This window comes from Dama dama, chromosome X (assembly GCF_033118175.1).
Source record: "Dama dama isolate Ldn47 chromosome X, ASM3311817v1, whole genome shotgun sequence".
In the NCBI taxonomy this organism is placed as follows: domain Eukaryota; kingdom Metazoa; phylum Chordata; class Mammalia; order Artiodactyla; family Cervidae; genus Dama; species Dama dama.
In genome coordinates this window covers 140,928,893-140,956,638 of record NC_083714.1, presented here as the reverse complement: position 1 = coordinate 140,956,638, position 27,746 = coordinate 140,928,893, and the positions used below count along the sequence as shown (strand labels likewise).

The 27,746-nt window shown below is 44.3% G+C and overlaps 1 protein-coding gene across 1 annotated transcript; it reads left to right on the top strand.

Annotated features, from left to right (window-relative positions):
* Positions 1-4,111: 4,111 nt before the first annotated feature.
* Positions 4,112-27,746, top strand: PRPS2 (phosphoribosyl pyrophosphate synthetase 2). Its single transcript, XM_061137269.1, has 7 exons — positions 4,112-4,345; positions 9,507-9,690; positions 15,323-15,421; positions 16,437-16,561; positions 22,100-22,273; positions 23,192-23,351; positions 25,148-27,746. The coding sequence occupies exons 1-7, from the start codon at positions 4,224-4,226 to the stop codon at positions 25,238-25,240; spliced, it is 957 nt and encodes a 318-aa protein (XP_060993252.1). The 5' UTR covers positions 4,112-4,223; the 3' UTR covers positions 25,241-27,746.

Here is a 27,746-nt window from a genome sequence, read left to right as displayed (position 1 = left end):
GGATGAATCAGTGTGTCTTGGCACTGCTCTTAATCTTAAGGACCAGTGTTCTAGAGATCCTCTCTCTAATATGGCAACTACTAGTCATCTGTGGATATTGATTACTTGAACTATAGTGAGTCTAAATTGAGATGTGCTATAGGTGAAGTGTACATCATGTTTCAAAGACTTTGTATAAATATGGAAAAATATCTCAATTTAAATATTGATTATAAGTAGTAGTAATAACATTTGGGGAATATATTTGATTAAATAGTGTATTAAGACAACTTCAGTGGTTTCTTTTTACTCTTTTTACATATGGCTACTAAACATGTAAATTACATACATGGTTTGCATTACATTTCTTTTGGACAGCATTGTTCCAGAGAACAAAGGACTGAGCTAGAAGGCCTGCATTCTAATCCCCTTGCTGCCTTTTACTAGCCATATGATTTGAGCCATTTCTTCCATTTCTCAGCCTTAGGATAGTGGAAAATAAATGCATTCAGCAAATACTTAGAGCTCTCACTATATAGACAGAAATTGGCTAAAAGATTGGCAGGAAATATAAGGTAAGAAACAGTTCACAAACTCAAATCAGTGTTTTCCCATTTCAGCTCTATCCATGAGTCAGTGAAAATAGAAGTCAGCAATGGAAATACCTTATCATTTTAATAATCTCCATTAATATTTTCTCCTAAAATAATATTTTACAATATGTTTGTTGTCTGAGATCATATGTAAACATAGCAGATGTTCTTTTCATCCTCTGAATCTTGAATCTTTGAACATGTGTCACGTTCTCCTGGAGGCTTCCTCAACCCACATTCTGTCCAAGAAGTCAGTGTACTGGAGTAGACATCTGGTGGACCTAGTACTCATGCCTGTATGTTGTCCCATACCACTTGGACGCTGGGCTTGGTCATGTGACTTGCTTTGGCCAGTGGGACCTGAGCAAACAGGATAAAAGCAGAGGCTTGATAAGCTCTCACTCATTGAGAACTCTTTTGTGACCCATCTTGGAATCCTGCAGCCATGCTGTGTGTGAGGAAGCCCAAGCAGCTCCAAGGAGAGGTTCATGTGGAGGAAGAAAGGGATGGTGGTTCATTCAGACAAGTGGTTCTCAACCTGGGGTGATTTTACTCTTCCAGGGACATTTAACAATGTCTGGAGACACTTTTGGTTGTCACAGCTGGTGGGAAGTTGCTACTGGTAGAGGCCAGGGTTGCTGCTAAACATCCTATAAGGAACAGGAAAGAGCCCACAACAAGAATTACCCAGGCTAGACGTCAGTAGTGCCAAGGCTGAGAGAGCTGCTCTAGACCAAGGTTTTCCCACAAACTGGATGTTATGGATCAGGGATGAAGTGGCTTGGGAGAGAAAGTATTCACATTTAAATAAAAATCAGCTTTTTGGACAGTCTGCTACTCCTAGTAGTTTTAGGTGGCTCAGATCCATCCCAGTGGTACATTTCCCCTTGTTTATGCTCAGCATTTAAGCAGAGTAACTCATCAAAGTGTTGTGCCCACAACCATCTTTATTAGTTGCTCCAACTCAGATATTGCTTCTCCCTGGTAGTATTGAAGTTGTGGCTTGTGACACTTCAATCATAGCTTCCAAATGCCCAACTATGAACAGACTTTGAGGACTGGGGCTTTAACTTCTCCCGTTTTATAGAGTCCATATGTTTTGTTATCAAAGAACTGCAGCCCCACCATGCTAACAAGAGGCCACTCTCTGAGAAGAATGTGTATATATTTTTGTCTGTGAGAGAACTTTTAAGGACATTAAAAATTATAGTAATACTGTTGGTAGTAAATTTTATTAGGTGAGCTTAAAATAATTACATTGGCAAAGTCATTCAATGAAAACTTTAAACATATGGTTGAGTATGAGTATGAATCGCATTGCTATGGTGATTATCCATAAAATACATAGATAAAAATTCATTGCAAGTAGGGTTTTTCCTCCTAAAACAATAGAGCACATACACATCTCCAGGCGGAATGAAAAAGGGGCAGAGGTGCTACCAAAATTAGTGCTTTGGCCAATTTTTTGGTGAGGAGGCAGATGCAGGAGTTTAAAAGAAACACTTGATGTGTTAGATAGTCTAATTCGCAGACTATATGGACCCAGATGAAAATTTCCAATGGTATGAATAATCCCAACAATCACCCATAGCCCAAGAATATGAAGTTGAATTAGAGCAGGCTACCACCTGCCTGCAAGTGGCTTTCTTTTATTCATGGAGAGTCAATTCTTGGCAACATAAGGTAAAACCTAGCCATTTATCCACCCTGTTTAATTTGTGTACATCGAGACCGTTAAACTGTGACCAGCATCATGAACACATAGGCCCTCTACCCCCGTGTAACACACTTCTTTCCCCTATATCTGGTTTGTGCCCAGAGGTTGGCTTTGGGACCGTATTTGCTTCTTTGCTTGTTGTTGTTTTGTTTTTAGAACTTTTGCTTATTTATCTTTTTAAAATTGCAATTTAGTTGATTTACAATGTTGTAGTAGTCTCATATAGAAAAGTGATTCAGTTATATATATATTCTTTTTCACATTCTTTTCCATTATGGTTTATTACAGAATATTGAATATAGTTCCCTGTGCCACAAACATTCTTAAATAGTGAACTACTGCCATGTCCTTTAAAAAATATTTTATTATTTTTTAAAATTAATTTTTTATTAGAGTATAGTTGTTTTACAATGTTGTGTTAGTTTTGTATTTGCTTCTTGAGAAAACCTTTCTGCTCTGTCTGCAGGGAGGGAAGGGAAGGCAGGGCCTCCAGCGATGTGGAGGGCTGTGGCTGGGAGTCACCTGGGCCGTCTTGTTCCTGGGGTCAAGCCTTTGAGAAAGCAACAGGTAGGAGGCTGTGAAGCTGATACGAGGGCCACCGGGTCGACCTAAAGATGGGGAATCTGGAGGGGCCTTGGCTCCATCCAACATCGAAAGCAACTTCGCCCCTTAGCTGCTGTCAGGGCTCAGATGATCGCTGATACTGTGTCTTTTGCAAGGACCCCAGGCAATTCTGCTGTTTAACGAAGGACCGGATGGTAAATAATTTAGTCTTTGTGGGCCAAGAGGCAAAATGAAGAGGATATTATGGAGGTACTTAAATAACAAGAGAGGAAAAAACTTCACAGTGTTTTTATTGATGAAATCCAAACTTAATAATACACATTTTTTTTTTTTGCAGTAGACACCCATTAATAAGAGGAAGGAAAATACTTCTCTTAATCGGGGTTCAATGGCATGGTAGCTGTTATCATGTACAAGCAGAAATGGTCAAGTGTAAAGTGATGCTTCGCTCTCTAGTACAAACAGGCAGGATATGGATCTGGCCTGCAGGCCAGTGTGCAGACCCTTGTAAACTGCCCTAGCGATCTGCAACGGGTTTGGGGGTACGTCAGGTTGGGAGGCGCTCCTGCTGGGAGGCATCTCCCTCCCCCCTCCCCGCACCCGCCGTCTGTGCACAGTTCAACAGGTTCACCGACTCTCCCCCGCAAAGCTGGACGGAAAGATCAAGATCAGAGCCTGGAGCTCTCCCACGGAGCCAGGCCACCCAAGGTTTCTCATCCTACCGCACTCGGTGTGCAGCAGCCCCCGCCTCGCAACACCCTCGGGGCTCTTCTTCCTGCTCTCCCCCCGCCCCGCTTTCCCTCGCTCCTCCAGCTACCCGTCCAGCCTCCATCCTCACAGCGCCCCGCGCCCCTCCTCCCCGGCCCCGCCCCTCCAGTTCCCCCGCCCCTCCAGTTCCTCCGCCCCTCCAGTTCCTCCGCCTCCAGCTCTTCCTCCGGGCCCTGCCGCCGCACTTTCCCACTCCGCCTCCTCCTGCAGCTCCTCCTCCCTCAGGCCCTCCCCTCCAGCTCCGCCTCCGGAACTCACGGCGGCGCTTAACCCACGCTTCCCACCGCGCGGCTCATCCTCCCTCAGCTCCGCCTCCGGGACCGCGGCTGCGCCTTGCCGCTCCTCCGCCCCCCTCCAGCTCCTCCCCCGAAGCCCGCGGCTGCGCTTTCCCACTCCTCCCACCCCGCAGCTCCGCCCCTTGAGCGCCACCGCCTCCACCTCCTCCGCCCCCAGGCTCCGCCCCTCAGCCCCGCCCCCTCCAGCTCCTCTTTAGCTCCGCTCCTCCCAGGTGTCCGCCAGTCGCGCTTTCCCGCTCTCGCCGCAGGTTGCTGAGTGACCGCCGCTTCAGCCGCCTAGCGCCGCTCGGAACTCCGCGCCCGACCATGCCCAACATCGTGCTCTTCAGCGGCAGCTCGCACCAGGACCTGTCCCAGCGCGTGGCCGACCGGCTGGGCCTGGAGCTGGGCAAGGTGATCACCAAGAAGTTCAGCAACCAGGAGACCAGGTGGGGGCCGGGCCAGGGAGGGCGCTTGGCGCGCGGCTGCGCCGCCCGGCTGGGGCCGGCGTCTGCCTGGGACCCCTTCTGCGGCCGCCCGCTCCCCCTTCCGGGGCGGGCCGGCCACGACGCGGCCTCCGCGCCACCGCCGCGGCGTCCGTGAGAAACCAAGGAGAGCGGCCCCAGCCCGGAAGATCGACCCCCCGGGCGGCCCGCGGGGCTAGGTGGGTGCAGCCGGCTGGAGCCGAATCGAGTGCGGGGCACGCGGGCAGGGACATGGCCCGGGGCGTGCTCGCCCCGGGGTCCGCGTTCCTGCCGGCCTCGAGGCTCCCAAACCCAGGGCGCGCTAGGAAACGTCCCGCCCACGTCCCCAGTCCGGGCGGCGCGCTGGGTTCGCCCGGGGCTGTGGAAAAGGCAGCTGCGCTGCGCTCCCGGAGGTTTCTTCCGAGGGCTGTGAGGCTCCGCATGTTGAAAGCTCCCCAGGTGACAGTCCTGAGTTGCTCGGGTGCCGGCTCCTGAGTTATCCAGCAGGTGTGGTCCTGCAAAGGGTTTAAAGAGCCTGAGAACTTCAGGGCTCACGTGCTGGGATCCCTTGGCTAACTTTTCTGCCTCAGAGATGATGGACTTTTTTTTTTTCTCCTTCTCCAGCTTCTTCATCGTCCTGGGACACTGCTGTGTCCAGCAGCAAGGCCATGGCTTGAGTGTAACTGCTGCCCCTCATGTCTCAGGTCCGCAAGAAGCGGGGACCTCCGTTCAGTGAGGTCAGGCTGGTGGCCCCCTCGGAAGCCGGGCCAGGGGCTCCTTTCTTTCCACTTACCTGTGTCCACGCAGCTCTTAACTAATTTCAAGTTGGTCCCATTCCTTCCCCTCCCCCCTTAAATATCTACCACTGTACTCAGTTACTGATCTTTTTTTTTTTTAAGTTACTGATCATTTTGATATCTTTGGCAAAGACCCAGTTCAGCCAACATTTCCAACAAGCAGGGCTGGAACAAGTGTTGGTGAGCTGCAAAAAAAAAAACAAAACAAAATACCAAAACCCCAAAAACTCCATCCATACGTCCTACCATTTCAGAGATGAACTTGAAATCCTAAACCTAAATGTAAAACCTAGAACTGGAAATTTCTAGGAGAAAACATGGGAGAAAAATCTTGATGAGCTTGGCATAGGCAAAGATTGCTTAGCTACAGAGGAGTGGTTGTTATGACATAGAGAGATGGTGGTGTTTGCTATTGAGTCAGCTTTTTAGGCTGATAATATAAGTGAAGACACATTTGTGAATGAGTAGCAGGTAGTATTAATGCGCAAGTCTTTCAGCTAAAGAATTCCACTTTACAGAGTTCCATACAAAAGTCTCCTAGGATGGCCAGGGCTCTGGCGAAGGATAGTATATTTACGTTTGAAGACGACAATATTTAGCAGTCCTGTTCAAATTACAGTAGCTTTCAGAAGAAAGGGATAACAGTTTGTGTTCCAGAGGTGGTGTCATATAGGTCAAGAAGAAATTATTGTTTCTGAGTATTTTATAATTACCAGGAAATTAAAAATCGGTGTCAGAAACCACTCACCATGAAGTCTGGGAATTGCTGTATACTTATATTTTATGTTTTTAATATCTAGACTATCAGAGGTTAACTTCCTAACTTCCCTCTTTCTCATGAACTGTCTAGGCCTAGAGGTTGAGTTTTTACAAATAGGCCTCCCTGTACCAGATACTGTGCTGGTAATCTGGTTTTTACTGTGTGGTCCTAAAGATGAAAAGCAGAGGGCAAAAGGAAGAGAAAAAAGCTTCAGTTTAGGTCCAGGGGCCCCTTCCTAAATCTCTCCCTGAGCCAGGACCATAAATCTGGTTTGGCGTCTGCTAGTCCTCAACTCCTCCTATTACCCATTTGAAAAACACTGTCTAATTGGACACAGAGCCTCATGATTTTATCTTCTCATCTCTAAATCATTTAAGCTCCACAGGGAGATGTCAGTTCCAGCTTTCCAGTTGACCATTGAAAGGCTGTGATGACGTCCTAGAACAGCATGGAGGATGGCATCTGTAACCCTTTGTGCTGGTCAGTTAACCTGCCCAGAGTGGCTACCTGGATTGTAAGACCCAAAGTCCTGGTTATCTGTTGTGTACGATCGTTATTTCTTTGACTCTCACACTGACTTGAGCAGGGCTCAGCAAGGAAGGCTTCTTTCTGCCCCACGTGTTGGCATCTGGGGCTGGAGAATCCACTTCTGAGCTGGCTGGCTTGCATGGCTGGTAAGTTGGCAGTAGCTTTGGCCTGGGAGCTTGGCTGGGAACCTCTGTACCTCTCCCCACAGGCCTGCTGGAGCTTCCTTATTAGAGCGTGGAAACTGGCGTCCAAGCACAAGGACTTCAAAACACAGGAAGTCAGAACTCCCAGTCTGTGAAGGCCTGGACCCCAAAGTCAGGGAATCGTCACTTCTGTCACATTGTGTTGTCAAGTGCAGAGTCCTCCCAGATCCAGGGGGAGGGGCCGTAGATTGCCCTTCTTGGTGGAAAAAATGTTAGTCTGTGGCTGTCTTTTAATTACCACACCCATTCGTTGTTGGCTCAGATAAACTCATCACCCTTATTTCAGGATCAGTGAAGAGCAGTGGATGCTGCCTTCTGCCCACAGTTTTTGAAAGACCTAGAATAAAGATCAGTCGTGACCATCTATATGAGTGGAATCAGGAATAGCTTTGGGAAAAAGTTGCCATGGTGATCATATGTAGTTTCTGTCTTCCCCATGGGGATTGAGGTTGTTCCTTAGAAAAAATAGGGCAAAGAAGTTTATCCCCCTGAAATTTGGGGCTAAACGATCATAACATCAGGAGTTGTTGGCACATTTTTTCTGTAAGTGGCCAGATAACATTTTAGGCTTCATGGGCCCATAGAGGCTCTGTTGCTGTTGCATCTTACAGTTCTGAAATCCATCGTGGGTCAGTGTTCCTTGTGGAGGCTCTAGGGCAGGATCCATCCGTTGCTTTCACAGCTCTTAGAGGCTGCCTGCTTTCCTTGGCTCTTGGCCCATTCTTCCATCTTTAGGACCAGCCACATAGCACATCTCTGACCCTGCTTCAGCCCTCAGATCTCTTTCTCTGACCTCTCTTCCTCTGCCATCTTTAAGGGCCCTTGTGATCACATTGGGCCAACTAGAATGGTCCAGGCTAATCTCTCTTTTCTTCAGGTGACCTGACTAGTAGGCTTAATTCCATCTGCCACTATGCTTCTCCTTTGCCCTGTAAATGAACATATTTGAAGGTTCTGGGGATTAGGACATTGATGTCTTTGGGAGGCCATCATTCTGCCCACCACACTCTTCTCCACTCACGGGCTGTAGATTGTCCACCTCTGAGCTATAATACTGGGATTTCTTGATCAACTTCACCTCACATTTGATGCGATGTTCACAAAGGAATTACATTTAGCTCCTTAGTACTTGAGCTCGAGAGGAGTACATCGACTTCTGTCACATGCTCATCCTGAGGCTGGCATTGTACTTTTTCCATCCATGGCAGAGCACAGAGTATGTGGGAGGCTGGCCCACTGTGATCAAAACTGTTTCCAGATCACGTCAAATTGAAAAATGGCATTTTTATCTTCTAATTATTCTACTTGAAGTTAGATAGAAGCTTCCGTTGGTTCAGATAGACTACTATATGGTATTCCAAATACCATTTATATTTCCATTTTCTTTAGAAATAATTAGCTCTTTGAATAAAACAATACTATTGGGTATAATTGGCTTCTGATCACAAGAGAAAGAGCACAGCTAATTGTATATGTATGCCAGTGTTGTATTGACTCATTCTCTTGTTGAACCCCCAAAATCCTACACTTGAAACTTCCTGGCAGGCAGTTTTCAAAGAGTTAAGCTCCTGTTTGCTTTTTTCAAGACGCTACCAGAGGATGTCGATCAGCAAAACTAGCAAGTGCACCAAGAAAGGGTACAGAAAGTGGGAAATCGAGGGCAGGAGACGGGGGGAAGGGAATTCCCAGGAGACAGCTGTCACAGGCAGGAAGAGAACCCGGGTCAGCCAGCTTGGGGGCGAGCCTCGAGCAGGCCATGGAATAGAGATCACACTCGAGGCCTTTGACACTGACATTGTGGGATTTAGTTTGTTAGCCCAGTATTGAGGCTGCCATTTGTATTGGAAAACTTAGTAGATGAAGAGGTAGGATCATTTCTTCCAAGGTGAACAACCCCCTCCCCCAAATTGTGTACAGAAAGGCAACGTGAACTTGGTTTTCAGTTTACTGTATGGCTTAGCTCTGAATGGCACTGACACAGTTAAAATGTAGCTCTCAGATTTGGTTGGCAGATACTGATCTGTGTTGGGAGGATGGTGACATGAGATGGGAGGGCTGCGCTTGATGCAGGGGATGGGATGGGGAGGAGACAGGTCAGTCCTCATGGTCCAGAGTGAGAAGTCAACCCATGATGCCTAACATGAAAAATCCAGATGAAGCAATCCAAGCATTAGTGAGGGACTTTGAAGATAAATATGTCAAAACCACATCAAGAGATGAAATTGGATGCCTTTGGGCTTATTTTATTTGCTACAGGCCTTACAGAATGGTTGGAATTTTTAAAGCAATGTATACGTGTAACAGTAAAAAAAACTAGAATACAGTATTGAGCCAAAAAGAGTTAATGTAATGTAACAGGCCAGAGACAGTTTCTAAAGAGCATATTAGAGTCACTCGTATATGAAAAAGGTCCCGTCATAGGACGACCTTTGGCTGGCTTCTGGGAACTTAGTTTACGCAAGGTTTCCCCCATTGCCCATGTGGAAAGGGTCCCAGTGAAAACCACATGCTTAACACTGAGTCCCTGGCCCCCAAGAAAACCCAAGGCAATGGGGTCTCCAATGAGCTTCCCGGGGCGACAGGGCTTCCCTTATGTATGTGTTGTCACAGCTGGTCGCTGGGGGAATTCACATGTCCTCTGTGACTGCACTCAGGTGAGAAGTGTTGGAAGCTTGTGCCTAATCTGCCCGGACCTTGCCCGTGTGCCTCTTCCCCTTCGCTGATTTCGCTCTGTCTCCTCTCAGTGGAAGATGTCCTACCCGCAAGGACCACCGCCTGCTGAGTACTCGCTAGTCGCAGCCCTTAGAGGTAGGCACAGGGAGGCTTAGCTATTCACAGCGGCACCTTCCTTTCCCTAGCGTGGAGATTGGCGAAAGTGTGAGAGGGGAAGATGTGTACATCATCCAGAGTGGCTGCGGCGAGATCAACGACAACCTGATGGAACTACTCATCATGATCAACGCCTGCAAGATCGCATCATCCTCCAGGGTGACTGCTGTGATCCCGTGCTTCCCCTACGCCCGGCAAGACAAGAAGGACAAGGTATGGGTGCGGGGCTGCTGCTGGAGGAACCTGCTCTGGCTTGATGGCTGCATTTATTTTCTCACTTCATACCTCCAACTCCCTGGGAAATGTTGGCTTTCTACTGTTGTGATGGAGTAAACATGCTTTCTTGCCTTTATCCAAGGTTTATCTTTGAATCAGCCGTCATGTTTGTAAATATAGCAACAGGTAAAGAGTATTTTTGCGGGTCTGAAAATACACTTACTATAGTCCTTGTGATGAAACTGGTATGTGTCTTTGTGGTGGGGAGTAGAACTAAATACATAAACACACACACACACTCTCTGGTGAGTGTAAAACGCTGGTGGAAGTCCCAGGCAGACCCCTGGATTGTATCCATGTCAGAATCCACGTTGTGATTTCTTCCCTTAGGGCTGCAAAATGTTACCATGAAATACTAGGATAAGGACGCACCATCTCAGCCTTATTTCTTACAGCTGTGTGTGTCTACAGTTCTCTCAGGATACTAAGTTACATTTATCCCAGTAACCCTTTTTAACCCTCTAACAGGAATGAAGTTAGTATTGTTGAATTATTCTTTTTGCAACACTGGCATTGTAGGAAGCCCTGTGAGGTTGTAGAAGAAACCAAAGAAGATATGGTCTCTGCCCTCAAGAAAAATCAGGGAAGGTGGAGGGGAACTTGCAAAGGGGTCATATTTCTCTGCTAGGGCTGCCGGAACAAATGACCATAAACTGGAAGGCTTAGAATGATGGAAATGTACACCCTCATCGTCCTTGAGGCCAGATGTCCGAGGTCAAGGTGTCGGCAGACTGCACTCCCTCTGAAGACTCCAGGGGGACCCTTCTTTGCCTCTTCTGTTTCTGCGGGCTCATGGCATTCCTTGGCATCTGGTAGCATCATTGCCATCTCTACTCGTCTCTGTATGTGCTTTCCTCTTTTGTGAAAGATTAGTCATTGGATTTAGGGAGCCCCTTAATCCAGAATGATCTCATCTTGATCACTGTCTTAACATCCACAAAGACTTGATTTCCAAATGGGGTCACAGTCTGAGGTTCTGGGTGAACGGGAGTTTTGGGGTTAGCATTCAGCCCTCTATGGGAGCAACACTTAAGCTGTTGCCCTCCTTGGGTTTTGTGAATAGATGGTCAGTTCCAAGTGAATCCTTTTCGTTTGCCAGCCACACTGTTGTCCTGTGATGGGATAACTAGTTACGAGAGAAACTTTCTCCAGTATACCTCCATTTGTTTCCAGCATTGCTTTTCTGAAACAATGCAAATTTCTCAACAGTACATAAGATTTCCCTCATGTGAAAGAAGTCTGTTTATAAATATGGATTCCTGTAGCAAGGTCCCCGTAAATTTTAATGTCAACTCCTCCAGGTGTGGTTTCCAGACTCGGCTGAACACAGCTTAGTCAGTTAATTGCCCACTAAAAATTTGATCTCCAGAACTCCATTCTGCACCTGAAATGTGACTCAGCATGTATGTTAGAAAGGGTCAGCATGGTCTCTGTGGTAACTACCAAGCTCTAGTTGTATGACAGAGACAGGACATAAATGAATGGGCATGGCTGTATGTCTATAAAACATTTCTTTTTTTTTTCCATTTATTTTTATTAGTTGGAGGCTAATTACTTTACAGTATTGTAGTGGTTTTTGTCATACATTGACATGAATCAGCCCTGGATTTACATGTGTTCCCCATCCCGATCCCCCCTCCCACCTCCCTCTCCATCCCATCCCTCTGGGTCTTCCCAGTGCAACATTTCTTTATGGACATTGAATAGCAGGTAATTGCCATTGCCATGAAATATTGGAGAGTGTGTAGTATGTGGGGAGGTGTGTGTGTGTGTATGTGTGTGTGTCCTTCACTTTGTGACTTGGCTTTAGCTGATGTGTAGGTCCCGTCTGCTCCTGTGAGGCATATGACCTCCCACGTATCCTTTGTCAAGCTGCTTTTATTCCAGACTTGATTTGCAAGTTTTATGTGCATTTTTAGCTGCTAAATTTAAATTGGTATCTTTTGTTCCATCAGTGTAATCTGTTGTTCTAGCTCTTCCTCCCATTTGTGCGTTTCCATGGGATTATTCAGCATCTTCATTCTTGTCTATGTCCTAGAGAAGCTAATATTCTGCTACCATCTCTCTTCTACATAACAGGAGGTTTAGTAAATTCTGTATTCTGTCATTTGTCATCAGATTTTCCTTTTATTTCTAGTAACCTTTGCACTTGGCACTAAGATATTTGATACATTACTGCTTTTTCAGTAAATTACTCCTTTTATTATTACTTGGCCATCTCCCACTGGGTTAACAGTTTGGAACCCTAGCTGGTTTTTTGGTTTTCGGTTTTTTTTTTTTACCCTAGCTTTTTTTTTTAACTGATACATATACTGAGACTCCTGCATTTTTTGTTTGCAAGTATCTGATTGGAAGTTACCTCTTATTCCAAGATTGTATTTTCAAACTTTGTTTCTTCCATTTGATTGTCATGAAGTCTCTGTTGTAGAGACACCCGCAGGGTCTGTGTGGCTGATCTCCTGCTCCCACAGGGGATGTGAGGTCGCTCCTGGCCTCTGGCCTCCACTTGCCATCATGCTGGCAAAGAGCCCTCCAGAGCCCCCAATGGACTTAACTATCCCCTGAATCTGCTTTGTCCGACTATCTCTTGATCCAGCTTCTATTGTTGGACATTTAGATGGGTTTTCTTGTGGAGGCCATTTTGAGCCCCAGTTTCTTTCCTTTCTTTCACTGTTACTTAATCACTTTGCTGGCAGTACATTTCTTGGAAACAGTACGGTGGGTACTTTTCTTTTTTACCTCAATCAGACAATCCCACAACTTTCTGAACTTAACCACTGGTAGAAGAGCCAAGGTGATCACTCTCAGCAACACAGAAGCAAGGCCATGAAAGCAGTTGAGAGTTGGCACCAGCAGCAGCAGAAGGAACACAGAATTCAGAAATGGCATGCTGTATTTTTGGAGAAAAACTGATAGCAAAAAAGGAATCACAGAGGGCTGTTTTTCAAAATTTTCAAAGTTATGATCTGCTTTCAATGATCACATTGTTTCTTTTGATTTCTTAACTGGGAAAATTGAGGACAATTGTGCTGACAGAGATTTCTATAATCTTGTCCATTTTTAAAGCTTGTGAAGTTTACACATTTTATCAGGGCAGCAGATAATATGCTGAATGAAATCTGGACTCTGGAGAGTCTTTGTCCAGACTGGTCTGGCTCACAAAATATTTGACCTTTACCATTTCTCATTAGGGGAGTCAACTGTTTTATTTGCAGTTGCTGTACCTTGACTACCTTTGTTGAAATGCCATACTAATTTTTTCTCTTTCTTGGCCATAAAGTCAGTTAAAACTTGTGAATCATTTTTCTTGCAAGATGCAGTTGGGTGTTAAGGCAAATCATGAAAATGGCCTGAAAATTAACTTCTCAAACAGTTTGAAGGAGAGCAGAAAGTATGGGTTTAGAAATTGCTCCTGTGCCCCAGCTCTCAGAAGTAAGAATGGCTTGACACCGTGGAGAGACAGAGGAATCTTTTTGCAGGTTATCAACTTAGAGGGAGTTGATCAGCATAGTGAATCGCATTCCCAGCGGTGGATTTGTTCTTTTAATTACCCTGGAATTTTGTTAGACTAAATAACTCTCCCAGTCAGTGAGGTGAATGACTAAGCCTTGGAAACTCAGTGTTCTACAGATCCTGTTATTAAATATTTATTGAAGAACTGTCATATGCAAGGTACAGAGCTGGGGTTGCAGGTGATGCTGGAATCTCCAAAATGAATCCTTTGTGCTTGAGGGACACACCGTCTAGTTGTGAACTATGCATTCTACGTAAACTATCTTCTGATGTCCATCTTTAAGCAGGTGGCTTACAGTGGTCCCACGTGGTGGGGGCCAAATGCTGTGTCCCTTTATAACGGACAGATCATTCCTCTCTGGAATTCTCCAAGTGCCTTAAAGTTTGGAGATTGGAACCAGAGATCTGGAGGATCAGACATACAGGGTCTGCAGAGATGGGGCAGATTAAGGGTAAGGTGGGAGTGTGGGTGTAGATAGCAAGGCTTACAGTATTCTCCAGAAGAGGGAGAGAGGGGGCCCAGAGCCCACTCTGGGGAGGAGTCCTCCTTGAGGCTGAGGGTGCAGGGCAGACCATTTCTAAGTAGCTAGAGCCACACTGGCGGGAGGGCTCTTTATCTCAAGGGCAACGTGGAACAGAGCAGGGGAGTTACATGATGAAAAAACCTGAGTTAGTTGAGCAGGTTGAATGATTCACAAAAAATTAGAAAACTATTTCCCCATCATCTCACTTTCTGGAAACATTTACTGTTAACATTTGGGACGTTTCCTCTCATTCTTTGTGTGTGAAAAAAAAAAAGTGTGTGTGTGGGGGGGTGTGAATTATCATAAAATATAATAGATTTCTTTTTTAGAAAAGAATGATACTAGAGAAAATAAAAATAATCGGTTCACATTGTGATTTAATTCATGTGTGTGTTTTTACAGGAATATACTGTGTGCGTGTCTGTGTATGAGATCATTTATTACTATTTTGAATGAAATCTTTGTTTTCAACTTTGAGATATAATTGAAAGTTATATAACATAACATTGTAAGTTTGAATGAAATCTTCTTTTCAGCTTACATTTTCTTTTTTGTTATATGTAGGAATGCTTGGTTTATAGCAAAGTGCTGAACTCTTTCCCTAGGCCTAATCATGCCTGTATAGTCCCTTGGATTGTTTTGACGTGGGCAGAGTTCATGTCCATCACTTACAGTGTGGAAGCTAAAGCTATGAAGAACTTAGGTACCTTCAAGAAGACACAATGTCACACTGCAGTCTGTTTCTCTAAATATCAGCTGATCCATCACCTTAAGCTGTTCTTTCTTCCTTCTGGTTTTTGTTGAATTCCTAACAGCCTTTGCTCCTAGCTGTAGTACAGAAACTCAGCTTTAAGGACTGGCCTTTGGGGCTCTGCAGGATGTAGCCCTGTCTCCCTCAGGGACCCCATCGCTCTGCATCCTGGACCACCAGCTAGCCACACGAGGCTCTGTCCATCCCTGGATCTGAGTGACCGCTCAGCCTCCATGACGGCACATGGGCTCTTGCTGCACCACTGGTCTCCCGCCTCTGCTGGCCTCGCCTTAAGAAGCACTTTCGTCAGAGGGGCCTCTGACAACTAATGTCTTTTACTTCTTGTCCTTCATGCTGTTGTCTGTGTCTCTCTCTGTCTCCCTCTCACTTTCTCTCTCGGTACCTTTTATTCTACCTAGTTGTCACAATTGGAATTATATAAATTGTGATATGACATGTGTTTATCTTTAATTATTTGCTTCTTTGACATTTGTTTTCTGTACCCAGTGTCAGGCACACTGCTTCCCAAAAGTGAATAATTAGTATTTGGTGAATAAAACTAGGAGGAGTCTCTTTTGCTGTTATAACCTATGACTTTCTTTATTAATTAAATAATTTAAATTACTAAGTTCAAATTATTGAGGAATTAAGTTGTTAATGTTGCTTCTCTTCCCATGTAATAAAGCATCTGTGATTCATCTTTCTCCTGTAGATCTCAGTGTGAGAAATCTGGATGTCGCCATCTCTCCCTTATTATAAAAGTTGTGCCTTTGTATTTTAGAGTCGTGCTCCGATTTCAGCAAAGCTTGTGGCCAATATGCTTTCGGTCGCTGGAGCGGATCACATCATCACCATGGACCTGCATGCCTCTCAGATCCAGGTTCCAGCATTTTCTTTGTTGTTCTTGGTTATAGTGAGGGCTTAATGCAAGTGGTTAAATTCTAGCTCTTTGTTAGGTTAGTTTTCAAAGGAGGTAACACTACTTGTGTTTTTAAGTTTGTATATGGCGACTTTCTGGGAGTTTCATCTTTTTTACCAAACTTAGATAATTTAACATTGATATCACCTGTCTCTACCACCACCTTGCCTCCACTCACTTTTGGAGGAGCAGGAGTGGCTTCTTGGTAGTAAACTCTGTAATTCTACCTCAACTTCTGCCAATAATTAGAATGGGAAAGTTGTTAAGTTTTTAAAATACTCTTCATAACTTAGTTCCTTCATCTATAAAACAGGCCAAATTACAGTATGCCTGCCCTGCAGTGCAGTTAACTGGGAATTATTTGGCTTACAATAAGATGCTTAAGAAATGGCAAATCTCTCCCCCACTGAACTACAAACCCAGTCTCCTGTTCTTAGAATAGAGGTGATCATAAGGTAATAGACCATGTCCCCAAAGATACCAGCTGAACCGAAATCTGCTTCTGAAACATATCTGTCTTTTGATTTAATTCCATTTGAATTAAGAAAAGGGAGTCTGTACAGACATAGAAAAGTAACTTACAGTTACCAAAGGGAAAATGGGGGAAGGATAAAATATAAAATAGATATACAACAAGAACCCACTGTATAGCACAGGGAACTATATTCAGCGTCTTGTAGTAACATATAACAGAAGAGAATCTTAAAAAGAACATATATATGTATGTCTGAATCACTTTGCTGTATACCTGAAACTAACACAACATTGTCAATCAACTATACTTCAGTTACAAAAACATTTTTTAAAACAGAAATACAATGTATACTTAAATTGAAAAAAAAATTTTTTTTAAAGAAGTAAAAGGGGGATCTGTTGAAAAGGCTTCTTTTGAATAAAAAATTCCGATTTTATCTCATGGCAGAGCAGATCTTTTTTAGAAAGCCCTGTTGTAACACGACGCCCGCCTCTCCCCCAGGGCTTCTTTGACATCCCCGTGGACAACTTGTACGCTGAGCCTGCGGTCCTGCAGTGGATTCGGGAGAACATCACCGACTGGAAAAATTGTATCATTGTTTCACCTGACGCCGGGGGCGCCAAAAGGTATTGCACAGGCTCAGGTGGCACAAGACATGTTTCTGGGTTTGCTAGCTGCTTTGTCCTTGTTGTGTGTGTTAGGTAAGGAAGCATGTCTTCAATGACTTACCAGTGTATTTTGCAGATGACCAAGTAAGTAGTCACAGGCTTCACCTCCAGAGCAGAGAGCTGTCATCTTTAACGTTTCATCACTCATGAAAGAAAAAAAATACGCATAGACATTTATTTTCAGCAAAGAATGTTCTGAGTTTTTTTAAAAACTTTTATTTCTGATGATAGAAGCCATGAGCCTAATTGGAAAATAAGGCTTTCACTTCACAACACAACTGACCAAGCTCGGCCTTCTTACTACAAACACTTAGCAGTGGAAGCCAAAATAGAAGAGTTTTAAAATCCCTGTCTGCAGAGCAGCCAGAGAGAAAGGGAGATGAGTGAGTGAGTGAAACTTGCTCTGTTGTGTCTGACTCTTTGCGACCCCATGGACTATACAGTCCATGGAATTCTTCAGTCTGAACACTGGAGTGGGTAGCCTTTCCCTTCTCCAGGGAATCTTCTTAACCCAGGGATTGAACCCAGGTCTTCCGCATTGCAGGAGGATTCTTTACCAGCTGAGCCACAGGGGAAGCCGAAGAATACTGGAGTAGATAGTCTATCCCTTCTCCAGCAGATCTTCCCAACCCAGGAATCGAACTGGGGTCTCCTGCATTGCAGGCAGATTCTTTACCAACTGAGCCTACCAGGGAAGGGGAGATACTTGTAGCCAAGAAATAAAAAAGGCTGAGAGCTGTGCTCAGGGTGACCTGGGTGATGGGTCGGATCCAGGAAGAGACGGGTGGCTCGGCAGAGGCTGGTACCCACAGGGGAGCCTCCGGAGAGAAGGCAGAGGGCAGGGAGACAGGCGCCACCTGCGAGACCGCCAGCCCAGGGTCTCTGCCATGGCTGGATGTGTGGTGGGATATGCACTTGCACCCTGGTGTGGGGGTCCCAGGGCTGGGAAAATGGACCCCAGGCCTCAGAATGGCAGAGGGAGAGTTCCACAAGCCCAGCTGTTCAGGAAATACTCCCCGCCGAAGACCACCTCGTGCGATGAAGACCTGATGATCCAAGTTAGAAGAGCGAGAGGGTGCAACCCGCGGAGAGCCTGTGCTTGCAGATGACTGGGCAGCAGGCAGCCCACCTTGTGGGGTCACAGAACAGTTGCTAGGCTGGAAAAGGAGGATGCTGGCCAGAAACTGGCTTGGCACTAAAAGCAACAGAGCGTAGGCATGCTGAATGGCCTCAGTAAGGGTCCTGAGCCGTCAGTGGAGACAGTTGAGGATCAGGGTGAAGGTGGTGGAACGCCAATTCGATAGAGTGCTGTCCTTCGTGCTGAGACTCCGGACTCGGTCCTCTGTCTTTTCCCATCCCAGCCCCCTCCTTTTCTTTTTTTTTTTTTTTTTTTTGGATGACGTGATGTCTCCCACTTCCTTCTCGAGAGGCCTCTATTCTTTCCAAAATCATTCCAAAGTCTTTCCAGTAGCATTTGGAAATGCTGTTGAAACATGTATCTCCCTTTTGATTTCACACAGATGATGATACGCTGCACATACTTCTTTGTGTTTTTTAAAAGCGTGTTCCACCAGAGCAAGAGTTCCACAGCTGTGAGGAGCTCGGCTTTGGCACCCCACTCCAGTACTCTCGCCTGGAAAATCCCATGGACAGAGGAGCCTGGTAGGCTACAGTCCATGGGGTCACAGAGTCAGACATGACTGAGCGACTTTACTTACTTCATGTGCCCTTGGAGCTGCTGGTGGTGTTCTCAGGCACCTTCCTGCAGCACGACACTCTCTTTCACGTTGCCTATACACGTGCAAGTAGTGGAAGTACAAGTGTTCCTAGAACTACTGTCACCAAGTCCAAGAGTATGAGCTATTTCGGTTTTGACCCTGTCAAAATTGGGTCTTTCAAAGAAGATAAAAAGCAGATAAAGCTACTATGTATAAAATAGATAAGTGAGAGCCTACTGTATAGCACAGGGAAGTATATGCAGTATCTTATAATGAACCATAATAGAAAAGAACCTGGAAAAGTATATATATACACGTATGTATAACTGAATCACTTGGCTGTACACCAGAAACTAACACACCATTGTGAATCAACTATACTTCAGTTAAAAAGGAAGAGACCAGTTGACATTCCTGACTATGTGTGCCAGTGACTTGGTACATAGGCTCATTTGCTCAGCACGTGATCTGACCTCTTTTACTTTACAGATCAGCTGAGTGGTCCAGGGCATGTCTTCCTGTTAGTTCCAGTTGCTGTGCATAAGGTCGAGTGCTCTTTCCAGCACGTTTATTTTTTGTTCGTACCTTTTGCTTGTTCTATCAGCTGGAGGGCTCTTCCTCTGGTTTGTTAGAAGTTCTATGCAGGCAGGAAGTGACATCTTTGCTTCTCTGTGTAGCAAATAATTCCCCAAGTTTTTCACTTCTTGTATTTTTCTTCTCTGCAAGACTCTTAAAACATTCTTACGTAGTCATATTTATCTCTTTTTCACATTATGGCTTCTGGGTTTATGAAGGATTCACCCTTAACATTTTTCCTCTCCTCTGATTTGACAGATTTTAAGGGTTGCTTTTTTCCTTTTTAATATTTTGATTTTTCTTCCATCTGAAATTTGTTTTGGAATAAACAGTGAATGAAGAATCCAAGTTCCCTTGTCCCTAGCTATCTAGATTGTCCCCAAACTGTTAAGTAATCAATTCTTGTCCCTTTGACTTGAAATACCATCTTTTATTACATGCCAAGTTCCCTCATCTACTTGCTAACCCCTGCTAAAAAAAAATAAAAATAACAGAATCAGCCAGCTAGATGAAACAGCCAACAGCAAGATGTTGTTTTTGTTCAGAGCCCCTTCAAATCAGTTCTACTCAGACTACCCTGCTGCTCCCTCTCTGCTGGGAAAAGCAAACTTTTTAAGGGTGTGCATTTCAGAATTTTTGTCACCTCTGTTTCTTTTCCCTTAAATTTTTGCTACACATCTCTCATATCCTGGAGTAAGCTGTTCCCCAACCAACAAAATAACCTCACAAGTAACACATGATACATGCAGTTCACATTATCCGTGACTTCTTTGCTTGATATGATAAGTTGTTTTTCACACACACACACAAATAGGTGTCTGAGAAATGGGGACTTGCTGTAGAAAAAACTTTGAGGCTTAATTTGTTGCAGGTAAAACTTAATATCACCACAAGAGGTCACTCGTGGGTAGTCTTTGAAGCTGAGAAAAAGTACACCTTAAGAAGGAAGCACGCCACTGTTGAGATGGTCAATATTCACATAAAACTGGTTTGCGAAGTTGGTGCAACTATTTCAGATTTGACTTATTTTTCCTTTTTCTTTTGGAAAGACTGTAATGGTGTATCCTGAAGAAATAGAAATCAAACTGTGTATTTTTGTTGTTGTTGTTCTAGCTTTTTCCGCCCGAGATTTCTGTATGATACCGTCTCAACAGTCGTCTGTTAGAAATAGGCAGTCAGTCACAGTTGTACACCTAGAAGAGAAGCGTTGGAACCTGTGGAGAAATAGGGATATTGTCGCAACCCTGGGAGCTTTTTGCAGGAATAGTTTGCCTGATTTTCTGCTTCTGACGTTACCATTGGGTACCTGAAGTGGCTGGGGCGCCCCACTTATGTTCCATGGCTTCCTCTATCCCCCCCACCCCCACCCCACCCACCAAACTGCATAGCTCAGCTTCCTTCCCACTCAGGCCGCTGCGCCCCCTGCTGGTGTGTTTATTCGCAGGCTCAAGAGAGCCCATCACCTGGCAGACATGTGAACACAGGTGATGCCAACTTCACCCCACATGGCAGTGCATCCCTGTGTGAGGCTGTGGACCTGGGCCCTGCCGTACCGAGGACTTCCTGATCCTTATGTAGAAACAAAATTTTAATATATATGCTCATACGTAAGATGTTCAAGAAGGCTTTTCCTGGCAAAATCTGTCTTACTAGCTTTCCTTAATTGGAGTTTAAAGGACGTATCTTTTATGAAATTGGCATACAGAGAAGAGTATATGTTTTAAGGCGATTATGGGGCAGAATTTTTGTCAGCATTCAAATTCTATTAGGTATACATACCTCTATGTAATATGTATAGCTTTTTCTACCATAGTTAAAAATGATACCAGTTGTTGAATGTTCTCAGGGACAAGCAGGGGTAACCTGTGGTACACAGTCCCCTTCCTGCTGCCCTCTTGGCCCCAGAAAGTGGGTTCTTCTTAATGATTTGGCCGGGCTCCACTTGGTCACCACCTGAGGAGGACACAGTGAATGCTACCAGGACTTAAGCATCCAGAGACTGTATCGTCTAGTCACTGCATACTAAATTGGGTTGTGTGTGAGTCTGTGTTTTGGTCATTCAAAAAAATTTTCTTCAACTGCATTGCGTAAGAAGAGACTGTCATTTTAAGAAGTGAAACAGGATATTTCATGTTCCCTATGTCAGTGGAATTACTTTATGCTAAGTTTCATCATTGAAGTCTATTCTTCACAGGAAAAATGTAGAATGCCCCAGGCTCACCAGCAAGCTTAGCCTGCCAGCTTCTCCTTTAGCCAGTTCAGGCCTTTCAGGGCTGATGGCTTTGAGCATTTGCTGTAGATGGGCAGAGGCCTGGAATGTGATTACAATCTCAGAGGCCTCAAGTGCAGTCAAGCCCTTTGTCATAAGCCTGCATGTTACGTGGCTTCGCTAAACCGGACTTTGTCCCTCATCGCTGCTCCCCAAACTGAGCAGTGAGTAGTTTCTAAATAATTTACTTTCATTTGGGCCTCTGACTTTAAAAGATGCCTATAAACACCAACCTGCTGAGTGTCAGGAGTTTTAGACCGTGGTCAAGGCACCCTGGCTTTCTTCCCCAGCTGCCCCCAGGCGCAAGGCCATGTCCTGGCACGTTCCTCCCTGTAGGTTGCTTAACACATACCCCACACCAGGCCCGGCTTTTCAGGCAAGGCCTGATTCCTGCATTAACTTGAGTGGGGCTGGTTACAGTAGTCCTAAAATACAGCTGTGAAGAACACAGTTTTTTGTTTTGTTTTGTTTTGACAATATTTGACACATCTGTCTATGTCTTTCTTTTTTTCTTATTTTGTAAACCAAGAGTTTTCTAATGTCATTTTGGGAATATGTTTTCAGACTTCAGCTGTAATTTTCCCTATATATCTTTTTAACTTTTAATTTTATGTTGGAGTATAGTTGGTTAACAGTGTTATGTTAGTTTCAGGCATACAGGAAAGTGATTCAGTTATTTATCTACACATTTCTATTCTTTCTCAAATTCTCTTCCCGTTCAGTTTGTTGCATAATATTGAGCAGAGTTCCCTATGCTATACAGTAGATCCTTGTTGGTTATCCATTTTAAATATACTGGTGTTTACATGTCCACCCCAAACTTCCTAACTATCCCTTCTTCCAAGCCTTCCCCACCTTGCTCCCCCACCCCACCCCCGCAATAACCAGACGTCTGTGTTCACTAAGTCTGTGTTTGTATATGTCTTTGAGCAGGGTCACGTCAATTGCGGACAGGTTGAATGTGGAATTTGCATTGATTCACAAGGAGAGGAAGAAGGCGAATGAAGTGGACCGGATGGTTCTGGTGGGCGACGTGAAGGACCGCGTGGCCATCCTCGTGGATGACATGGCCGACACCTGTGGCACCATCTGCCATGCTGCGGACAAGTATGAGGGTGCTTTCGGACCCTTCAGGAAAGCGTTAGGACATCTCATTAAGAAAGGAGAAACGTCAGCTGCTAAAAACCAGGATCAGTCCTCCTAATTATTACTGATTGCTTAGTAGTGGATTTTCAGACCAAAGTCAATTTCTAGGCTCATTTGTTTTTGTCTTGGTAGGGAAAAAACCGTGGTCCTTTATGGCCTGGTGTTCCTTTTCAAGGTTTTACTTTTAGTGTATTTTTTCAAAAGTTCGGGGAAGATGCTTCTAAAACTGAGCACAGAAGGGAAAAGCCAGTCTTTGGGCCTCTTCCTTCCTTGTGCTTGCCCTCCCTCCCTTGTGCTTGCTTTCTCTCCAGCTTTCTCAGCTGTGGGCTTCCAGGGACTTAGAGCTGGGCCATCCTGCACAGGAGCCAGTGCCCACCTGTGTGCATAGCTGCGGAATGCATGGACTGAGGTGTGCTGGGAGGGTGCAGTGCCCCGCGGGTTTCAAAGACAGAGCAAAGCAGAGAGTGTCTAATAGCTCACCTTGTATTGATTGTATGTCAGCATGTGCCGTTTTGGCCTTGCTCTTTTAAACCTGGGCAGGTTTGTTTCCTGGGAGACATTTGACAATGTCGGGAGACGTTTTTGGTTGTGACAACTGAGGGGAGGGGTGTTGCTACTGGGTAGAGGCCAGGGACTTGTGCTGCACAACAAAGAATTGTCCAGGCCCAAAGCCAAGGGTGCTAATCCCTGATGTAAGGAAGTACAAAGTGTTTGGTCAGCACATAGCTTAGAAGATCATGTCTTAGACTAATAAATGTGAGTGAAGTTGGTTTCATGTTTTCCTGTGTGGAACACACTATTGCTTCTACATTCACACAAAGGGGAGAATGTTTCAAGAATATTTGTGTGCATTTAACTTTTTTGTCTTTTATTTTATAGACTACTCTCGGCTGGAGCCACCAAAGTGTATGCTATCCTTACCCATGGGATCTTCTCTGGGCCAGCTATTTCCAGAATAAATAATGCTGCCTTTGAGGCTGTTGTTGTGACAAACACTATTCCCCAAGAGGACAAGATGAAACACTGCTCCAAGATTCAGGTACTGGCTACACGGCTGGCAGAGCTCACCTCCCGAAAAATAGCATTGCCTTTGCTAAGGCAGATGTTGTAGCTTCCTGTAATGGGAAGGTCTGATACATGTTAGATATCTGGGAAAAGCTGGGGTCCGCAGAGGTCAAAGTTATACATAGTAAGTGAATAAAGCCACGTAAAGACCATTAGGAAACAGACAGTGCTAAAGCTAAACAGAATTACCATATGATCCACCAAGTCCGCCTCTAGGGTTATTCCCCTGAATCTGAAAACAGGTGTTCAACAAAACCTTGTACACAAACATTCATAGCAGGCCCTAGTCACAATAGTCAAAAGGTGGAAATGACCAAGTGTCCACCGCCAGTTGAATGAATAATCAAAGTGTGGTCTCTTCACACAGTGAAATATTCCTCGGTCTTAAAAAGGAAGGAAATTCTGACACATGCAGTAACGTGGATGAATCTTGAAAATGGTATGCTAAATGAAAGAAGCCAGTCACAAAAGGACAAATGCTGTGTGATATTTAAACTAGATTCCACTTAACCTGAGGGCCCTAGAGTAGTCAGATGCATAGAAAGGGGAAGTCGAGTAGCAGTTGCCAGGAACGGCGTTAGGGGATTAGTGTTTAATGGGTGCAGGGTTTCTGTTTGAAATGATAAGGCTGTACCAAGGGTCTCCAAGCTTTACTCCTTCTATCCCTCCTGACTTGGGGGCCCCCAGAGAGGTGGCAGTGATCGCTGTGCACCAGTTGGCCTGAAATAAGTTGAAGGGTTTGAATTCTTGTTTGGCCTCTGTAGCTTGGTGAACCTTGGCAAGTCCTTTCATTGCTGGAAGCCTCCGTTCCCATCATTAGAGCATGAAGATGGATCAGAGTGATCCGCCTGGTGATTTCTCGTCTTATCAGAGAGCAACGCAGTTCATTTGGCCCCAGGAGATTTCTTTGAAAACGGTCAAAATAGCTTTGCCTTAGATTTTCATGTCTGATTCTCAGTAGTTGAGAGTCAGTAAATTAAGGCCCACAGGCCCCATTCAGCCCACCATCTGCTTTTGTAAATAAAGTTTTATTGTAACACAGCTGCCTATGCATTTATGCATTGTCTGCTGCTGCTGCTGCTAAGTCGCTTCAGTCATGTCTGACTCTGTGCGACCCCATAGACAGCAGCCCACCAGGCTCCACCGTCCCTGGGATTCTCCAGGCAAGAACACTGGAGTGGGTTGCCATTTCCTTCTCCAATGCATGAAAGTGAAAAGTGAAAGTGAAGTCGCTCAGTCGTGTCTGACTCTTAGCGACCCCATGGACTGCAGCCTACCAGGCTCCTCCGTCCATGGGATTTTCCAGGCAAGAGAACTGGAGTGGGTTGCCATTGCTTTCTCCATTGTCTATGGCAGTTCTAATGCTGACCTTGGAGTTTGGTGATTACAGCTGTATTGTTAGATGCTATAGTATCTGTGTTTTCAGAATCCAAGAGAGAAAAATCTTCCATGAAATGATTGAGTAAAAATAATTTAAAAACAACAAGTGCCCAAAGAAAAGGATGTCTCTGCTTAACAGCAGCCCTGAACAGCCTTTGAAGTATCTACACTGAAAAATCTCACTTCCAGGATCCCACCCAGGATTGTACTGTGAAGACAGGCACAAACTGTCCTCTCAGAAGAAGTGCATGTGGGGTGGGGGTTACTAGTAGCACATCTTATGTGCTGGAGAAAGCTTTTCTAGGCTTTCTGGCTTCTAAGTTTCTAATTAAACGTCACTGAGATGTCCCACTTTCCTCTCCACTTTTCTGTCTTTTCATTGGTGTTTAGGTTATTGACATTTCGATGATCTTGGCTGAGGCGATCCGAAGGACCCACAACGGTGAATCTGTGTCTTACCTGTTCAGCCACGTCCCACTGTAAAGATGTGAGGTGTGGAGCAAGCCTGGTCTGGCTTCTAACTTGCGTGCATTTGTCTGATTTTTTTAGCTTTGGGACTGAGCAGTTATGTTAATGCGAAAGCATCAGGTCTGTGTATACTCCAAGGCCACTGTTTCCCCCTCTTAAAGATCGTGACCATTTATTTTCACTTTAGTGGGGAGGGCAGTGGTTATTTGATCTTTTAAGTGAACAGTCTTAAAGGAGAAATGTTTTTGTTACCTTGACTTATTCTGATAAGTGACCTTTCCTCCCCCGCTCCTTTGTTCTGTCAGTACTTTGAGGCCACAACTTTCAAGTTTATAATTTCATTGTGGAAGTTCATAGTTTAAGAATTTCGGGGCTACCAAAGGTCACTTCAGATTAAAACCTTTTTGTAAATATAAAATGATAATGTCTATGGACATTTGGGTGAAACCCTGTAGAGAATTAGTCTTTCACTTTTGAGTGAACCTTAGAGAATTAATAACACCTTGAATTTTGAATATTTGTTTTTAGTGATCAGGTTTCCAGGAAACCATTTTGGTCATTATGCTTAATTAGGATGAAATGCATCAATAACTGAAGATGGCCACTGGCACATTTATTTTTGGTAAACAATAGACACCTCAGAAGCAGTGTATTTTTTTATTGCCACTTCTGAAAAGCCTGACTGTCACTTTCATGAAATACACTGTTCTAAAATTCCAGAAGTTTGTCCAGCAATAGATCTGATTGAGAAACTCTTTTGAGATGATCTCCAGGTTCACAGTCACATTCAAGCTCTGTTCACCCCAGATGCACCTCATGTCCTGCCATCTTGTCTTTTTAACGTCCTGTTTTTAGCTCTAGCTTTTACTCTGCCCTTTTCCCCAAGAGTTTCATGTTGTGGATCTCCACCACAACAAAGACTTCTTCCCCAAGTCCTCTTAGCTTTACTAGTCCCATCTCTATTTTGCATTTTAACATGATAAAAGGGTAAATTTTTTGTGGGTGCCTCCAAATACATGTTTAAACGTTATTTCCTTAGTGGTGACCTTGTGGTCTTTGGTCTTCTGTAATCACAAGTAGCAGACCTTCTAGGCAATAGATTATTATAGCTAAAGCTGTTACATAGGTGAGAAGGGCCTACCAAATAAAGGACAGACAGGTAAGCATTAGTTGCTCCATGAAGTGAATGTTCAGTGGTGGCCCAAGGAGTGATGGTGGAGGGAAGAGAGCTTTATTCACAGGTGACCTTTGACGGCTCCTGAGTGAGGTGCCCCCTCCTCAGTGGCAGGCAGCAAGCAGCAACTCTGAATTGTACTAAGGGCACGTTGGTGGACAACCAGCTGAGTGCTTCCACCCACAAAAAAGCAAATGTGCCTATGTAGACAAAGCCCAGGAAAAAGAAATAAAAGTCTCCTCCTCCTGCTGAATCTCAAAACTCAGAGGAAAGTCTCAGATCTAAATTCATTGGGTGGAAAAATGAGATCTCTTTAAATTATTAACAAACCTGAATAGCAATCTTTAAGATTTCAAACTTCATCACAGCAGAGGTTAAATCAAAGTTTTAAAGGATTGTTTTAATCCTTGCAGAAACTAGCATTTTGCTGTACCTTAAAATGGCTTTTGAGAAAAAAATGATGGTGTAACCTGCTAAAGTCAGCTATGCAGTGCGATGGACTCTATCTAGACAGAGTTGATTTGAGATATATAAAGAGTCTATTTAGATGTATGTAGTTATTCTTTTTGACAAATGAGTGATAATCTGTATTTCTTAAATTTCTGTGGAGTGAAAATGTAGTTATGAATGCACGCAGCTAGACATCTTGGCATCCCAGCATAGACATGTTAACAGTGACTAAAACCAGTTGATTTAAAGCAGTGATTTCCTCGAAGATTTAGTCCAACACATAGATCTAAGTGTGTTATAGAGCTGACATGTAATTTTAAAGTTCATTTTCAAAAATGATATTCAGATAAAAATATAAAAAAAGTGATATTGTCATTCTCTGAATTAAGAGCTGATTGTTTCCATGGTTATTTAGCTTCACTTTTGTATCTTAAAGTACTTCTGGTTCATCTGTCAACTAACTAGACTAGACTTAGCCCTACGCAGTGGCATTTGATGGTCCAGTTCAAAGAAAGATGATGAAGACGGCCTTGAGAGCTGCTTAATTTGAGCTTGTGCATCCCTTGCTGCTCGTGCGGAAACATTTCAATGAAACCACCAAACATACTGCTGGTCCTGTCCAACTCTACTGAATGGCAATCAACTTGGTGTACATCTAGCCAAAAAGGGGATCCAGAGAAATATGAATATACCAAAGTTGCTCCATTTTCAACTTAAATTACATCCATCACCTTCAAGAGATTTGTATGATAACTTTCCTGTGATAGAGATGATGTCAACTAGATTCAGGAACTAACATCATTTGCAGTGCTTGTATTGCTTTAGAATATAGGATTGGAAGATCTTCCAACACTGTACTAAAAGATTTCAATAAATTCATGCTCCTTCTTTCTTTCA

Excerpts from the sequence above, each read along its gene's own strand:
- PRPS2 (XM_061137269.1), top strand. The coding sequence starts at position 4,224 with ATGCCCAACATCGTGCTCTTCAGCGGCAGCTCGCACCAGGACCTGTCC. Across the intron at positions 9,691-15,322 it reads GGCAAGACAAGAAGGACAAG|AGTCGTGCTCCGATTTCAGC; the intron begins GTATGGGTGCGG and ends TTTGTATTTTAG. Across the intron at positions 22,274-23,191 it reads ATCTGCCATGCTGCGGACAA|ACTACTCTCGGCTGGAGCCA; the intron begins GTATGAGGGTGC and ends TTTATTTTATAG.